The 18264-nt window shown below is 55.3% G+C and overlaps 1 protein-coding gene across 1 annotated transcript; it reads right to left on the reverse strand.

Moving 5' to 3' along the window:
• Window positions 1–474: 474 nt before the first annotated feature.
• Window positions 475–17536, reverse strand: ATP8B2 (ATPase phospholipid transporting 8B2). Its single transcript, XM_055324052.1, is given in 28 exon segments — window positions 475–1913; window positions 2166–2296; window positions 4261–4399; window positions 4543–4788; window positions 5076–5159; window positions 5315–5538; window positions 5628–5811; window positions 5959–6103; window positions 6189–6294; window positions 6396–6507; window positions 6594–6758; window positions 6846–6961; window positions 7110–7298; window positions 7408–7573; window positions 7859–7902; window positions 8562–8770; window positions 10680–10876; window positions 12499–12587; window positions 12791–12949; window positions 13769–13801; window positions 13804–13847; window positions 14077–14147; window positions 14858–14930; window positions 15026–15087; window positions 15367–15465; window positions 15589–15702; window positions 16011–16069; window positions 17303–17536. Coding segments are annotated over 28 exon segments (3627 nt in total). The 5' UTR covers window positions 17391–17536; the 3' UTR covers window positions 475–1634.
• Window positions 17537–18264: the final 728 nt, after the last annotated feature.

Raw genomic sequence — 18264 nt, forward strand, 5'->3', positions numbered from 1 at the left:
TCAACATAGATCTACCCACTCAATTCCACTTTAAAAAGTTTGTCTTTGCATTTACCACCAGCCTTAATTAAATATTAGAAAAGAGACAAATTGCACACTTCTCAGAAACTGGAATTTTATAAAAAGGCATTTTTTCTCTTATGTCCATAAAATGATAGAATTCTTGCAAGTATAGAAATGTGTCATAAATTATACAGAATGTTCCTTAATTACAGCTCAATGCAACTTGGTACTGCCTCCCTCGCTAAAAAATGAGAGAGAACCAAAAAAATAATATATATATAGCTGTATATATATATATATTTATATATTTATATAATATAGACAAATCAAATATGAAAAAAAATCATTTCCTCTTTGGTATAAAAATCAGACTCTCACCTTGAGAGACACACAAACACACATGATGTTGGGTTTGTAAACTGTGTGGCCAAAGGGACTTCCCTGTCAAGCTTCCCCTGCCCACCTCCCCCCACCCCCCCCACCTGGCCCACCTCCCTGGAGGCCCCCAAAGGACACCTGCACAGCTCTCCCCACTCCACACCAGTCCTTAGCACCTCCCATACTACCAACACTGAACTGGTAACAACTAACTCGAGAGAAGCCTCATTTGGGGTGTAGATGGTGGGGAGAAAGGACAGCCACACCGGACCCTGCCAGGCACTGCTACCCCAGCCCCCAACCCCATGGAAGCCAGCCAGTGGGTCCTGCCTCGCCTCATCCCCCTCCTCCTCCCACACCACTGTCTGCTGCCTGGACCATGCTGGGCCCAGAGGGCTGGGTTCCACTTGTTCAGTGCAGGAACATGCCAAATGGAGGAGGGAAGACAGACACACTCTGATGAACCCAGATCCACATCTAAAATGAACAGAATCTCTTTTTTTGGACTGCATCTTACACCCAGCTCAGTGAAAATGACGGGGAGCCCGAAACCAGCAGGACTCATGGGTCCAGGGACTGATACTTGTGTCAGGGGAAGGAACAGCACATCCCCCTCAAGGTGAGGAGGGAGTCAGCCTATCAGGGGGACAGTGCATCCCACCTCAGCCAGACCCAATAGAGGGCTCTGCAGCTGGATGGAGGTGCCCCTGAGCATCGGGATCCCAAGTCCCGCCATCCAGCCTGGTGGGGCGCTCCTGGGGGCCAGGTTCCTCTTTCCACAACACAGAAGTCGTTCAGAGGCCCCTTCCTCTTGCCAAATAAAAAACACAAAACCAAACTGGACATGACCACAAATCAAGGAGAGACATACACAACATGAGGGGCCCACAGGCCCCAGCAGGCCGCTGGCTTCCCGGCAGGATACATTCTTGTGTGATTCAGGAACAGGGGCTCTCGGCCCCTCTGGGGAGTGGGAGTAAAAAAATACAGAGATTACAGTCTCCCCAGGGGCTCCAGGCAGGGCAGGGGCAGACCAATCTCAATCTCTTCCCGGTTTGGGTTCCACATCTGATCCCTTCCCAAGGTGGCTCCTGCTGGCCCTGCCTCTGCACTGCCCTTGGGCCCCCTGTCTCCCAGCCCCCCCCGCCCGGAGATGCCAATGGGACACTCTGCAGGGAGGGATGCAAGCATGGCTGGGGGCCTGCAGTCCCAAGTAGCTGGCCCCTCACGGCTGGACTGCCCTGCGGTTGCCATCACTCCTTGAGAGGCTTGTCGGCCGCACCGCAGGGGCTGCTGGCACTGTCACTCTTCTTCCTGCGCAGGCTCTCGATCCAGTTGGAGCTGGAGCGCGTGGCAAAGCTGGCCAGTGCCAGGGAGCTGAGCCGCATGTTCTTGCCTGACATAATGAGCTCCCCGAAGCCCTCCTGGTGGGAGAAGGCGTAGCCCGAGCGACGTGAACTGGTGCGGCCCACCCGCCGCAGGCATCGGTGCTGGGCCTTCTGCTTCTTTCTCACCAGCTGGGTATAGCGGACCTGGTGGGGGGAGCGCAGGAGACGGGGCCACGTCGGTGATGGTGACGGTGATGGTGATGGGGCGGACATCATGGGCTGGACCCCAGAGCCTCTGGGATGGGAATCACTAGGGCCGCACAAATGATGGGCCCACAAACAGCAGGTGACCCTGTCAACACGCAGGCTCCCACAGCCAAGAAGATGCAGCCATGCGGCCCTGTGACATCCCGTCCTGGTCCCCAGTCCCCCAGATCCCTTTGCCCGACTGCTCACCGTGTCAGAGAGATCAGGCTTCAGACTCAGCTTAAGGAACCGGAAGGCGACAACAGGCATGATGCAGACGACCGTGGTGAGAGTGATGGTCAGCCACACAGTGGGCTGGGCCAGGGTGTTCTGGGCATTGCCTGGGGACGCAAGCAGCCAGTGGCCAAGGGGTCACAGGCAGACCAGGGGCGCCCTATTAGCCCCGTCTCCATACCCGAGTCCTCCCTCCTCCCCAGATGTCTGACTCCCTGGAATCTCGGGCTCATCTCCTTTCCTGGATGTCCCTGCCGTCACTCCCTTGTCAATCCTGATTCCTCCTACAACGCCGGGCTCCATGTCCAAACTTCCCCGGGGGAAGCGGCGCAGCTCCAGCCTCCCTCACCCCAAGCCCAGGTCACCATCTGAGCCTCCAAACTGGTCACCACTTTCCACCTTTGCCCTCAGAGCCGTCTCACCCAGAAAACCCTCACAGTGTCCTTTAAAAGTCACAGATGGATTTCCGGCACTTCTTGCTCATTACCCTCCAATGGCTTCCTATCATACTCAGATTAAAATTCAAAGTTCTGACCCTGAATAACAAGGGGTTAAGGACCTGGACCCATTTTTACCGCCCCACCAACCAGCCAGGCCCTGCCTTTGAACTCCAACCTAGAACCTCACTTCCTCCACATACTCCTCCTCCACCGCGGCCCTGCCTCCACACACCGCTTCACTGCAGCAGGGACCGCCTCCTCACACCCCTCCTCTGCCACAGGGACCTCTAGGCAAGCCCCCCCCCCCCCCCCCGCTCCTCTACTGCTTCCTCTTCCAGGCTCACTCTTCCTCTTTTTTTTTTTTTTTTAATTTTTTTAATTTATTTATGATAGTCACACAGAGAGAAAGAGAGAGAGAGAGGCAGAGACACAGGCAGAGGGAGAAGCAGGCTCCATGCACCGGGAGCCCGACGTGGGATTCGATCCCGGGTCTATCAGGATCGCGCCCTGGGCCAAAGGCAGGCGCTAAACCGCTGCGCCACCCAGGGATCCCTCACTCTTCCTCTTTATTCAGATTTCTCTGTACCAAAGTTCTCTCTCTTCGGAGGTTCTTCCCTGACTCCTCTCCTCTCTCTACCCTGCTTAATGGTTTTTTATAAGACTTTTTTTTTATAAGATTTTTATTTATTTATTTGTGAGAGACACACAGAGAGCAGCAGAGACACAGGCAGAGGGAGAAGCAGGCTCCCTATGGGGAGCCCAACGTGGGACTCAATCCCAGGACCCAGTATCACACCCTGAGCTGAAGGCAGGCGTTCAACCACTGAGCCACCCAGGTGTCCCTATAAGACTTATTAATTCTAGACGTTTCACCTATTAATCCATAAACTGCCCTTCTGTCTCCCTGAAACACAAAGTCAAAGAGAGCGAGGAGAGCCTGCTCTGCCAACTACTACATCCCCAGCACCCAGGACAGTGGGGGGCATACAGCAGGTGCCAACCACTCACCAAATGGATGGACAAACAGATCTAAATCCAACACACTGTGCCTCCCAAGCGGCCCTCTCTATCACCTCCAGCCCCACCAGCACCAGGGCTGAAAGCCCAGTCACTACGGTAGCTCCTCAATGACCATTAGATTCATCTTTTTAAACTAATCCTCTTTCTTCAAAACAAACAAAAACTCCTAGCAAAACCAATCGAAATCTGACAGCCTGGCATTCTGACCCCTCCCACTCCCTGGCTTTCTAGCCTCTCATCCAGCCCACTTACACTTCCAGCTCTCTGGCCTGGAATCAGACTCTTGTCCTGGCTCTGCTGGCAGCGGCCTCCCTGGAGGTTGTCCCTGACCACCCCGACCAGTCGTCTTGCTGACCATGAGGTCTGCCACCACTTGACCTCCCTTTGAGCCTGACTTCCATGTCCTGGCAGGACTTTCTTCACTTTAGTGGACGTGGGAGCCCTCTGAGGGCCAGGTCTGGGTCACAGACACCCAGACGTGCCTGCAGCACTTGCAGAACCCCCGACAGAGAGGAGTGCTGAACAAATGCTCACAACATGCCGATGAGCTACTGACTCCCTTCATCACAGAACAGCCCCTACTGATTCAAGAAGAAGCCACAGGGACTCACCCACAAACCGGAACTGGTTTGGAAACATATCGAAGAGCCCATTGCTATGCATGGCAAAGAGGATGGCGAAGTAAACAGCTAGGCTGCCCCAGATGAAGAAGTGGTTGATGGCTGTCCAGTAGCCTGTGTCCAGCCCAATCTGGGAAAAGCAGGTGTCACAGGCAGAAAGAGCATCCCCCCAACCCTTCCTCATAATAGGAAGAGAACTTAGTGCCCAGGGTGGTCTCATGGACAGGAGGCTTACTCCTTCCAGGGGAGGGCAGGCCCTGGTCTGCCTCATACCTGCACGCTGACCACGATGACCAATGAAGTAGCCACAGTGACTGCAAAGGACTGGTAGTCAGCCAGCTGGGTGCCATCATCCCGAGTAGCCTCAGCAAACACCCCATAGGGGATGAAGAACATGAGCACGGAGGTATAGATGCCTCGGGCAATGCAGATGAAGAATTGGCGTTTGTTGAAGAGCAGGTTCAGCTGGCCTGGTTCATACAGCTTAGGATACTCCATGCTCCGTTGCTCAGGGACGTCCTACATGCAGGGGGCCAGGCGGGCCAGGAGGCCTCAGGAGGGCTAAGGGTACAGCCCACCCCGGCTGCCTCCTTCCCAAATTCTTTCATAGCGAGATCCAACCTCAAGCCCCCCATCCATCTTTGTTCAGCAACCAGGAAAGTCACAGGGCGGCTGCAGCTGAGCCGGAGCATCAGCCACAGCCTCCTGTGTATGGAGGACGGCCTGCCTGGGCCCCATCCGTGTACTTCCTCCCCAGAGCAGCCCTTCCCTGCCCCCAGACCCCGACCCCCCGCCATGTCCCTTACCTGGTCAAAGACCCCCATGGCTAGGACCGGAAGGGACGTGTACACGATGTTATAAAGGGTGATAAAATACTGATCGTAGACGGTCTGGGAAGAGAACAGAGAGCAAGACAGGAGTAAATACACAGTCCTTCTTCAGGCAAAAGAAGGCTGCTGAGGGGCATGCAGGGCCCTAAGGGATTATCTGGAGCCTGTCTCTGCTCCCTCACAGACAGGCAAGCAGTGGGCTGTGGGCACCATACCTGGGCAGAGAAGCCGCAGAAGAAGCCAAACCAGAAGTGGACCATGGTGAAGGCAAAGTTCTTGTAGAAGAAATAGCAGAGGAACTTGCACATGCGCAGGTAGGACCAGCGCCCGTGGACCAGCAGGAGGCGCTGCAGGAACTTGAACTGGGAGAAGGAGTAGTCGGAAGCCAGCACAGCCTGGATGCCCTCCTGTCCACTGATGCCCACGCCAATGTGAGCCGCTGCAGAGACGAGAGCGCAGAGGATCCCACACCCAGCACCCCAGCAGGGCAGAGCCTCCCCAGCCCCTGCCTTGCAAATCCACACTCACTTTTGATCATGCTGACATCGTTGGCTCCATCCCCAATGGCGAGGGTCACGGCTTTCTTGTGTTTCTTAACCAGCTCCACCACTTGTGCCTTCTGTAGAGGGGTCACGCGGCAGCAGATGACAGCTTTGCACGCACAGGCTGTCTCCAGAAACTCCAGCTCCATGTCTGCCTCCAACGCATGGGCCTGGAACACAGAGCCTGAGAGAGCCCCACCTTCCCCGGTGTAGGCCCCACTGAGGTCAGGGCAGAAAGCACAGGGTAAGACGAACGGCCCTGTGGGGAGAAGCGTGCTCTGGAAGGACTGTGCCGCGGGAAGCATGGGGATGCTCACCAGGCTGTGCCCATTGATGACCAGAGCATACTCGCCAGCCACGGCCTCCAGGACAGAGGTGAGCTTGGCGGACGAACGCCTCTCCTGGCAAGTGAAGCCGTTTCCCACCGAGTGGGACGCATCCATCATCTTCTCCCGGGCTTTCCTGGGAAGGGGAAATGCCACCGTGGGCTTCCAGACGAGCGGGGGCTTCGAAGCGCAGGATGTCCGCCTGCAAGGCCTCCATCTACCTGAGCTCCTCCCGTACTTCCAGGACAGTGTGGCCAGTGACCACGAACACCTCTGTCATGTCGTCCGTCAGCATCTTGCAAGAATAGCCGATGTTCACGGCCGTCTCTACCAATAGAGAGACAGTGAGGTCAGCACACCCTCCAGCCCAAGGTCCTAGGCTCAGGCTGGGCCCAGATGCAGCTTCCTCTGCCCCGCTGGGCTCTCACCTTGCTTATCTCCAGTCAGTACCCAAATCTTGATGTTGGCCAGCGTCAGGAGGGCAATGGTCTCCGGGACCCCCTGCTGAAGCTTGTCCTCAATGGCTGTTGCACCCAGCAACTGAAAATACCACAAGGGTTCCAGACAGAAGAGGCCCAGGTGTGAGCCCCCCCACGACCACCCTTGACCCACCGTGTGGCCCATACCACCATGTCGCTCTCAACCTCCTCGTACACGCTGGCCAGCCTGTCCTCCCGGCTGTCCTGGGCCAGGCTGGCTTGCAGCCGCCTCTGGGCCCATGCCCCATAATACTCTTCATCCAGATCCTTGTAGGCCAGAACCAGGGTCCTCAGCCCTTCCCCTGCATACTCCTGGGGACAGAGCCGAGAAGGTCACCGTCTCCCCCAGCTCCCATGACACTGAGGTCAGAACCACAAGGCCTCTCTCATCACACCTACATTCAGGTGGTCAGTGGTGGTGCTAAGCAGCTCCGGGGTGGACGGGTGGAGTCTGTCCAGCAGGAGAGTGTCAGCCCCTTTGCAGTAGAGTCGGATCCTCCCTTCTGGATTGCGCACTATGATCGCGGCATGGGGAAAAGACCCAGAAAGACTCAGGCAGGCAAAGACCCCCCCAATCTAACACGAACAAAGGCCACCCAGCCCCTCACCCACCCAGGCCTTTATGCTCCCCCGAACACCCCCCGCAGCCAGGCCTGGCCTCACCGATGACTGACATCCGCTTGCGGATGTTATTGAAGTCCAGGATGGCCAGCAGCTGATAGGTGACGGCTGTGCCCATCTCGTGGACAGTGATGGTTTTGGGGGTGCGAGAGCGGAATACAAAACCGAAGTTCCTGGCTGCGGTGACCAGGGCCCCCTCGTCCGGGGACTGAGCCTTGTAGTACAGCTCCCCTGGGTGGGGAGGAAGGCACGAGCGGTGTTAGCAGCTGCCTGGGCCTCATGTCCTGCCCAAGAAGCCCCTGCCAGATTGGGGACAGTGCCAGCTAGCCCCTAGGCTCACCTTCGTTCTTTTCTTCTGACATAACAGTATGACACAGAGAAAGGAGGCGGAAGAACTCATGCGTGTGGGGGTCCCCCATCTTGACAGCCTCCAAGAGCGTAGAGTCCCAAAATAAGAACTTCTTGTCGGCCAGAGGATTGAAGGAGAAGTCGACGGGCTCTGGTCTCTAGAGAAGTCAGGAGAGCAACAAGCAGAGGCCGAGCCGTCAGGTTGCACCACGGAGGGCTGTCCTTGCCTATTGTTCCTTGCCCTTCCAGAGGACAGCCCAGGACCCTGTGCCCTGCGGGCCCCAGATCCTCCCTTCTGCTACCAGTTCTTCCTGAAAACACACATTTCTCCCAACAGCCTCCACTTCTGAACCAAAGAACACTCCCCTCCTTACCATGCCCATTGTTACTGGGTGAGTGCCCCACATTGTCGGCACAGAGTGACTATGGAGGCCAGACCTTACCTCTCCCAATTCAGCCTTGTGTCCCAGGACATCAAACACGTCCCCTGTACATAGCCAGGACAGAAGGAGACATCACGTCAGAGCTATGAGCCTTGGGGAGGAGCCTCTAGGATATAATCCCTGCAGGCATCTGGAACCCTCAACCCCAACCACCGAGCCACAGTCACAGGATTGCATTGCGGACCTCAAAACCCCACTCACGACCCCCCCTACCCCCACCAGCTCTCCTGCTGGGACCCCAGGCCCCTCGGATGCCCTCATCCTGCAGGCCTCACCCCACATGCTAGCCGCAGGCCCGGGTTAGCACTGAGGGAGCTCTGTCTGCCTTGGAATCGGGCCTCACACACCCCGTGGCTCGGCTGCGAGGCCACGCTGGAGACCACGGTCACATTCCAGAGACTCCCAAGGGCACTGAACAGCAGGGTGGGGAGGGTCTAGCACCCCCTTTGCCACGATGCCACCCTACACAGCTGCGGGGCTGAGACCAGGGGCAGGGCGTCAGCAGAGGAAGGGGAGGCACTCTGCACTGCATCCTGACCCTGGGATACAGAGCCCATGAGGTCCCAGCCCCACAGACTCGAGCAGGAGGGAAGAAATCCCAAATGACAAGGTGACCGCAGGCGCCCCTTGTGTGTGGGGGGAGCCCCTCGGGGGGGGAGCCCCTCAGGGGGGAATGGGGTAGCTTGGGTCGGCGCGGCCCTACCGTAGCTGTGGCCGCTGATGGAGCACTTGCTGAAGACCATGATGTTCTGGGTGAGGGTGCCCGTCTTGTCAGAAAACACATACTCCACCTGACCCAGCTCCTCGTTCAGGGTGGTGGTGCGCGCCTCAGCAGGTGTCCGCTTCTTCGCACAAAACATTTTCTTGTCCCAATTGATGAAGTAGCTGTGGCCCAGGCGGATGACTTCCACACTGCACAGGGGACCAGTAGTGAGGCCCAGGCAGGAGCAAAGGAGGGCCCCCCAATGGGCCTTTGCCACAGGCCACCCTGCCCTGCCTGGGGAGGGAGACAGGATGGATGGAGGGGACACCCGGGCATGGACACATGGGCGGGAAGGGCCAGGGGACCCTGAGAGTGCCTCCGGCCCCGGAGCCCAACCCTCAGGGACTCTCCAGACACGAAGGTGCAGAGGGCCTGGGGCCTGGGGCAGGTAGACAGATGGGATGGACAGCAGGGAGGGGGCTGCACACGAGGCACTAGGCCGGGTCTTACCTCAGGACTAACAACACAGAAACCATGCAGAGAAAACAAGAGAAAGTGTGTGAAGGAAGGAAGAGAAGCGAGAGCTGGTGAGAGCCCTGGCCCCTCATGGCCCGTGGCGCAGTGCAGGGCGGCCCCACACGGGGACATGGGACTGACCGCAGGGGGAAGTAACCCAGGCAACCCAGCTCGGCACTTCTCTCCGACCCCAGGCCTAGGTCCACTGTCCTCTTGCTTGGGAAGGAGACCAAGCCAGGAGCAGCCTGGAATCCCGCATGCCGCTTGCTGCCAAGAGGGGTCCCCGCACCTTCCCCCCACTATGTGGCTCACCCCCAACACAGCCCGGAACCTCATCAGACTCGGCAAGAGGCTTAGTGGCTACCTCGGACACTGGATGAGCAGCAAGCCCAAGATGGAAGTCAGATAGCAGACGAACGGCAGCAGTGACCACCCTGTGTCTCCCAGCGCCAGGTCCTCCAATCTAGTCTCTGCCCCCCACCCCCTCCCCTACAACATCTATGAGGATAGGATAGGAACTCTGGTGGCCCTGGGCCTCCCAAGGTCATGTGGCCTGGGAGCCAGCGGCCAGCATTGTGGGCGCTAGGACTCTGGGGTGGTGGGGAGACCACGGGGGCACCTGGGGAGGCTGTATGAATGACGCTGAGCCCTTGGCAAGTGTCCCGAGCATCCAGACAGGATTTCCTTTGCCACATACCAGGCACCCTCACCTCCCATGCGGTAAGGACACAGGGAAGGGGCTGTCTTCCCTCTTCCCCTCCCACTTATGCTTACAGGCCCAGGCCCCATTCACATTCTCTGCACCCAGACATCCCAGTGTCTCCTAGACCCTGTTCATGCTGCTCACTCTGCCAGCCAACACTTCCTGAAGCATTCCTGGAACTTTTTTTTTAAAGAATCTTTCAATGGCTTACTAAATACAAAGTCCACTGACAGAGCATCATCAAGAACCAGCTCAGCTGCCCAGTCATGCTCTGTGCTGCTGCCAAACAATGACCATACCTAGGGTCCCATGTCCATGCCTTCAACTTCATCCAGCCCAGTCATCTCTTCTAAGAAGTCCTCCCTGATTAACTACCCAGGGAATGGTGGTCTTCCCACTCCGTGCCTCCCATGTGACGTCACAATGGGAATGTGGGGTACCATGTGTCACCCTGCTGGCATCTCTCCTTCTTCCTAGCCCGCTGCTGGTGACGGCAGACACCCTCCTGTACACCTGTGACCCCTCATGTTCAATACTAGCCTACAGGGAGAATGACTCCCAGGGCACTTGCTCCTGATTTGTTTTAGATTTCTCTATGAGGCTGAAGCACCTGGAGGGAAGGCGGCCCATCCTCAACATGTCTTTGCAGATGGCACAGCACAAATTTGGCACGTAAGCAACATGTACTGCATAAATCGATATGGTTTTGGTTCTAATACAGTCCAAAGGGCCAGGAAACCGTGATGAAGCTTGCTCCACACACAGATAAACAGAGTACAAGATACTTAAGGCCTAAAAAGGAGCTCCAGGTTCTTGCCCAAAGGTTTTGTTTTCACAGAAAAGTCTGCCAAGGGACCACCTGGGCTCCATGGGAGACCCGGGGCAGAACAAGTGCTTACCTGACATAGAGCGATATGGGCACAACGGTGTTGAGGATGATGATGTAAGACCAAAAGGAGAGGAAGCCAGAGAAGAAGGCACTGTTCACTGCCTCGTCCCAGGGCAGGTAAACCTGGAAGCGTGTCCCAACCTCATGCTCCCAGATGGCATTGCCAATGGCTAGGATCACCCCCATACACACCAGGAATCCAAAAATCTGGTGAGGAATGAGAAGCAGAGGCTAGGCTGCCACTTAGGAAGCCCCCAAAACCAAGCACACCCCTGAAGATCAGCACTCATACCCTAAATCCTCAAAAGCGCAGGCATCTTTAAAATGCTGGCATGAAAAAAAAAGTAAAATAAAATAACATAAAATAAAATAAAATAAATAAATAAAATAAAATATAAAATGAAATAAATAAAATAACATAACATATAATAATAAAAAATAAAATAAAATAAATAAAATAAAATAAAATGCTGGCATGTTCTCCTGGGAAGCACTCAGAACTGGTAAAAGGTTCCAGCTGACCAACAATCATGTGACCCTCGCTCTGAACATTTCTTAACCACGTGACGTGGGAGCTCAGACACCTGTACAGCTTCCAAACGGACACACTGGGGCCCTTCCCAGACAGTCAGAGGGGGTGTGAGCGAGCTACCCTCAATGTGACAAGGCAGCTCATCCATCTACCTGAACTGAGCCTCTACAAGCCAACAAAAATGCCAAGTTTCTGTAATGTTCACCATCTCATACAAATTGCCAGAAAAAATTTTTACCCTGGGAAACAAATTTTATCTTCATAAATATAGATTTGAAAGTAAAACATCTTTTAAAGATCGTAAAAGATTCTTTTAAAGACTTAAATCTTGTAACCCCCAAAAAAGGTTAATAAGATGATTCTCTGGTGGTTAAAAGAAAAAAGCTGACTGATTTCAGACATGTTTCTGAAGCTCCATCCACCATGGATGCTTCGTAACCAAACAGGAATTGCCCAGGGGCCCAAGGACCGCCAGGGGGCGATATAAGCCTGTGCATGAGAGACTCAACGACCCTTGGCAGCGAGGTTTCAGCAAACCCTTTAAGGCTGGGGCTGGCCCCAACCTTGGCAAGCTGGCATGTGGGGGGTCAGCAGCAGGCAGTTGGGGCACAAGAAGAGGAGGAGAACCCAACAAGGAGCTCAAATTTCTAGTCAAACAAGACAAGGATTCAGGAATGGTCAAAAACTAAAACAGAGACTTTTCCTTTGGAATCATCCACTCTTAGAAGTCTGGGGAGGGACACCTGGGTGGCTCAGTGGTTGAGCACTTGCCTTTGGCTCAAGACATGATCCTGGGGTCCAGGATGGAGTCCCATATTAAGCTCCTTGTGGGGACCCTGCTTCTCCCTCTTCCTGTGTGTCCCTGCCTCTCTTTGTCTCTCATGAATAAATAAATAAAATCTTTCTTTAAAAAAAAAAGTCAGGGGAAAAGACCCCATTCATTATCCATCTGCCAAATGGAAATTTTTCTTTTAATTCCCTCTCCATCCCCATGAAGGCCTCCTTGTCCCTGCCAAAAGCAAACAGAAGGTCACATGCTGCAGCAAAGTACCACCATAACTGCAATCCAGAGAAGGGAAGATCTGTTTTAGCTCTCATCCAGTCCTTGATTCATCCACGTTCTGAAGGTTCTTTTAAATAACATCTACCAAGGCTCAAGGGAGCCTGAAATAAACGCTGCCTTTGAGTGGCTGACCTGTCAGTGGCTTCACTGCCAAAACCTGCAGCCTGACTACTGACCAGGGAGGGGAGGTGGGAGCAACGAGAACTGCCCGAGGACTCCTGGGAGGAGACTCACCCAGAGCACCAGTGTATTCATTAGGCGATCAATACTTGTTCTCTTGAACTTGGTCCTGCCACTGTTCTGCATCAGCTTAGTGTCAGGACCTAGAAAGGAATGGGAGAAGCTGGGGAAGCCAAACCACCAATGTGCCTCTGGGTTTTTACCCCCAACACCAGACTGCAGGACCTCAGGGTGGAGCAGTGATGCTGGCTGGAAATGTGCCTGGACAGAGGGCTCCTCCAACTCCCCGGAGGGCAGCTGTGGCTCCACCACTCACTCTTCATTCCTGGGGCCCTGGGAGGCTCACCTGCAAAGACGACCAGCCCAAAGCACCACTCGGTGTTCCGCAGCACGCAGCCTCGCAGGAGCATGTTCTGGTTGCTCAGGGGGAACTTGCTCTCCTTCCAGTAAAGGGTCCCACTGAACTTGTCCAGCTTGTTGTTGGGAGGCTCGCAGACGACCTCACCTGAGCAGGAGACAGAATGCTGCCATTCCAGGTGCCGTTGACAGCCTTCCTATGAGCCAAGATACAGCTGAGAGAGGTGCCTCTGCACACCGCCAGGGGCTGAGGTTTGGTGACTTAGCAGGAGGAAAGAGCTGGCATGAACGGATATTAAAGGTACACATACCCTCCGGCCCTGTGATCCCACTGCGGGGACTCTGTTCTACAGAAACAACAGCATACGTCACAATGGGTTTACTCAAGCATTCTCTGAACAGCAAAAAACTGGCAATGGAATGGTCAAGCAACATTGTACCGCATCAGCTCTGAGGAACATGACACAGCCAGTAAAAGGAACGAGGGAGGTTTCTGTAAACCACGATGCAACAAGATAACCTGATGGATTTAATAGGTAAGGAAAGGCAGGTGTGGAGATTTGGGTGCAGTACGATCCCAGGGCTTGGTGCTCACATCTGTATGAACAGAGTGTGGACAGATACGCACTAAAGGACCAGGGCACCTGGCTACCTAACAGGGTGGAAGGGAGGAGGTGTTTTTCTTATACACACTATAGTCTGGCCTTCTAACATATACCACTATTTGGAGCCAGATAAGAATAAACTGAATTTCTCTCAACACACACAGCAAGGAGGGAGGTATCAGCCATGAAGACCTCCTGTAACAGCCATGAACTCAAAAGTAGTGGTAGCCACCTTACATTGCTGACACTCCTCCACAAAGAAAAATCCAGGGAGCTGCATCACAGCAAAACGGAGAAGGTACAACTGAAACCCCAAAACCCAACCCACCTCCTCTGAAAGTCGCTTCTCCAAAATCACTCACCATCAAACTTGGCGAGCCTACTGATGTCTCCAACTCCGAGGTGACTGGGATTGCCTGGCGCACTTTCATGTTGGTCTCTCTGGAAGGACAGCGTCCCTAAGTCCTGGCTCCCTTCACTTCCTCTAGACTCTATCTGGGAGCACCTGACCTTGGGGCATCACCTTCATTACTAAGTGTATAATACTTCCACATACCCAAAGCCTTTCTGATCCCTAAATTTTTCAAAAGGTAGAGATCCCAGACCTGGTAATCTCTTCCAAAAAATTAGCTTTTTACCCTTAAGGAGACAGAAAATTTGTGACACTCACCCATCAAGTTCTGCTGTCTCTATGTAACACAGGCCATGGGGCTCACTGCTGCAAAGGAGGAGGAGATCCGCCTAGAGAGAAAGCCTGGTGAGAAGCCTGACAGCCAGCCCTCCACTCGCAATGCACTCCTTGCTGATCCTTCCTTCCCCTAAGGATTCTTGGTTTGCTTAGTCCCAAGTGTGAATGGCTAGAAAGAAGCCAGCCCAGGTATATTAATATGGCACAGAGGCTTCCCACCCAGGGCACCTGGGGGGCTCAGTCAGTTAAGCATCAGACTCTTGATTTCAGCTCAGGTTGTGATCTGAGGGTGGTGAGATGGAGCTCTGTGATGGGCTCTGCACTGAGCGTGGAGACTGCTTATGATTCTCCTCTCCCTCTGCCCCTCCCCCTTTCACATGTGCGCACACATGCACTCTCTCTCAAAAAGTAAATAATGCCCTGGTGGCGCAGCGGTTTAGCGCCGTCTGCAGCCCGGGGTGTGATCCTGGAGACCCAGGATCAAGTCCCACGACGGACTCCCTGCACAGAGCCTGCTTCTCCCTCTGCCTGTGTCTCTGCCTCTCTCTCTCTGTATCTCTCATGAATAAGTAAATTAAAAAAAAAAAAAAGTAAATAAATAAAATTAAATTTAAAAAGAGAAGCTCCCCACTCAAGAAAGTTCAATCCACAGATAATTATGAGACAGTAATAAATGAAGAAAGACTCATTTCTTTCTGCCAAAAAAAAAAAAAAAAAAAAGAGGAAGAGACTTGTAGGCCCAGAGGGCCACCTTGTCCCTTACCGCCACAAACTGATTATTTTCTAGCTTGATAATATCACCAACACAGACATTCATCCACTGCTCTTGCTGGAGGCTGAGGCAATGAGAAGACAGAGAAGAAGCCGTCAGAGAGAAGTTCCCAGGGGGCCCCTTCCTCCTGGCGGCCCTGTGTCTCCAACAGATACTCACCTTCCATTGATGAGCACTTGAGACTGCCGGTTATTCACCTGGTTATCACTCTTGTGGCGGAACTGAAAAGAACTAAGAACAGTAAGACACCTTCCTTCCCCCCCTCCTAGGGACTGAGATGATCAGTGGGATGCAAAGTGTGCTGGGTCCTCATCTCCAGTGCACCTATCCACAGATTGCCTCTCTCTGTGGCTCTGCCCCTGCCCTTGGCCAAGATGCCACGGATCTAGGGGCCAGGTGGGGGATGGCATGGTCCCCAAGGACCAGTCCCAGGCAGAGGAGAGCATGTTGGGAGTAGGGGTGAGGAAGACGTGCAGGAATGGAAGAATGGAAGCACTCACATAGTCATCAGTGGCATCTTTCACAGCTGTGATGGCAAGGACAAGAACCAAAGGCACGATGGTGGTGAACCAGGACAGGGAAGACACCTGCGGGATCAACTGCAAGGGAAAAGAGGGCATGGCTCTGAGGCCCCATCCCATGTGCCTCAGCCCCCTAATCTGACCTTGCAACTAGACTTTACTTGGCTTCGTGAGTTGCAAGTTTCCCTATAGGACACTCACCTGCAGAATGAGAAGGAACAGGAAGTAGGTATTGGCAACTTCCTGGAACTGCTCAAAGAGGTTGACGGGCAGGAAGGTGAGAATATTGTACTTGGAGGTTTTGATGCAGTTACTCTGCGACAATGGGAGAGAAGATCACTAGACAGCCTCCAATCCCAACCCAGAACCAGGAGGAGGTTGCCCCCTGCTTCGACACTTCCCAAACTTCTGCCCCTAAAAGCTAGTAATCACAGGTGTGGGAGGGGGAAATGGCGGAGAGAAGACAGTCTTGTGGGGTCCAGGTGAAGGCAAGAAAAAATAGGTATGGAAAGCAGCTGGCGGGGGGGGGGGGGGGGGTTCCCTGCCCTGGCCGCAGCCTAAAGGGGGCCTGTGCCCTCTGGGCCTCAGGAGGAGGGAGTGGGTTGGGGGCTACAGTCACTCACCGCATACTGGAACTTCTCGTTGTATTCTCGGTCATTGGCTCGTGCCCTCCTTTCTTCTTCTGCAATAGAACAATGATGCAATCAGGAGGAGCAAACGGGAGGCCTGACAAGATGTCAGGCCTACCCATTTTGTGGGGTTTCCAGTGAGGGCCCTTGGCTCTTTCCAGAGTACTCAATTTTAAGGAGCTGGTGCCACATGTGAGGTGTCACTCAGTTCTTCCCTCTTACCACCAGCCTGGCCAATCGGTTCTGAAGGCATTCATTCACAAGACAAGACCAACAACTCAAGGTCTTCTGCTAAGGGCACTCACATCCCCTCCCCCACCCCTTTAATTAACACCTTAGTCATTATGGCCTCAGGAATCCTCAGAGGAACAGCAGCTGCAGCCAAAGACCTTCCTTCCCCTGGGAGCCCCTCCAGATCTGGTTGGGGCACTGCCCTCTTCCTAACCTGGGGGTGGGGTGAGTGGCAAGACGGTGGTCACCAGGTCACTGTGCTCTGCAACTGCTCTGCGGCAGCATCCCAGCTCACAGCCCCACGTGTGTACCCCCTCCAGGAGCCTTTGCTCATCACATGTCACCAGCAGAGCCTTCTGACTGGCCCACAATGACATCACCTTATTTCAAAGCTCGTCTTCAGGCAGGAGAAGGGGGGTCAGGGATATGGGTCATGCAGACCAAGACAGCAACAGCAGTGAAGGAGGCAGGAACAGGGTGGACTTTACAGGGCTGGCCACCTGCACACCTCGCCCTCAAACAACTACCACTGAGTGACAGATGCGCTACACCCATCTTCAACACCCGCTGATGGGGGACGGCAGGCACCAAGTCCATGTCCCAGAACATGGGGCTGTCCTGTGAAGGGTCCTCCAGCCCACCTCTGAGGGTCACAAGGGCCACAGGCTGAAAAAGAGGGGCTTCCTGGGGGGGGGGGGCTGGCAACACAAGGCACTCAACCTATGCTGAAGCCAAAGGCAGGATTCCAGGCCCCTGCCACCAGCCTTGCAAAAACCCCTGCAGAGAGCTCAGTACAGCACCCTCTGCCTACTCAAGGCTCCTTCCCCGCGTGGCACTTTACTCCCAGAAACCTCCCCGGGGGGCCTAGGGCCTGAGCCCCCAGCATCCTCTCCAAGGACCATGCAAGAGAGAGGCGGGAGCAGACCCTCTGGAGCCAGGATCTCAGGGCCTGGCAAGGAGAGGCCCAGGGAAGGCTGGGGAAGGCTGCGGACAACACAACTTGGGGGAGGGGGGGCACGAGCTCGGGAGAGCTACCAGGCGCCGCCTCCCGTTACCTGTCCCCCAAGAGGGCTTCTTTCTGCTCCAGGAGGGGGGCGCCCCGGCCCGGGCCCACTTCTCGGGCATCTCCTTGGGGACCGTCATGATCCCGGTTTGAGCGGGGGAGAGCGGGCGGTCCGCGGTCGTCCTCGGCCTCAGCGGCGCCGACGCGGCAGCCCCCCGGGCAGGCGCACCAGCCGCGGCCGCTCACAGGGGAGCCCCGGCCGTCGGGCGCGCGCCCCACCTGCAGCCCGGGCCATGCCCGCGGCCGCCGCCCCCAACCCCGCCGCCCGCGCGCCCAGTGGCCGGAGCGCCGCGGCCCGGCTCCACCCTCCGCCCGCCCCCCGCCCGCAGGGCAGCGCTTGCCAGCGCCGCGTAGGCGAAACCCGCGAAGCCCCGCCCCTGGGGGGGGCAGCGTTGTCTAGGTAACCGCTTTCCTCCCACCCCCGCCCGCAGGGAAAGCGGGAGGGCCGGACGGATGGAGAAAGGAGAAGAGACGTGGGAACCCAGTGCCCCAGGCCCTAGGCGAGGCGCTCAGGTGCACCCGGCGCCCCGGGCCCCCCCCCCCAGGGTTGTGATCCCCCCTCCCCCAGATTCACTGCGGCTAGTCCGTCCCTCAGCTCCCTGAGCCACAGTATAACACCCAGTCTCAATGACACAGGGCCTCCACTTCCCCCACCCCCTGCCCCTCGCTGCCCCCGTCTTACCTGGGGGGCGCTTTTGTGCACACAGTGCCATCTCACCCAGCAAGGTCCCAGCAATCCCATGGGAGACCCTGCAGGAAGGTGACATATGTGTGAGGTCAGAAAGCCAAGGGTAACCCTTCATTACCCTCTGCAGAGGCCTCAGCCCTGGATACGTGTGTGTCAGAACTGCCAGTCTACAAAAGCCAAGACCTGCAGAGAAGGAAGCAGACAAGGAGAAATGGCCAGACAGACAGGAGGAGCACAGCACTCAGGGTACCCATCCCCGCAGCAAT

This window comes from Nyctereutes procyonoides, unplaced genomic scaffold, assembly GCF_905146905.1.
Source record: "Nyctereutes procyonoides isolate TBG_1078 unplaced genomic scaffold, NYPRO_anot_genome, whole genome shotgun sequence".
NCBI lineage: Eukaryota > Metazoa > Chordata > Mammalia > Carnivora > Canidae > Nyctereutes > Nyctereutes procyonoides.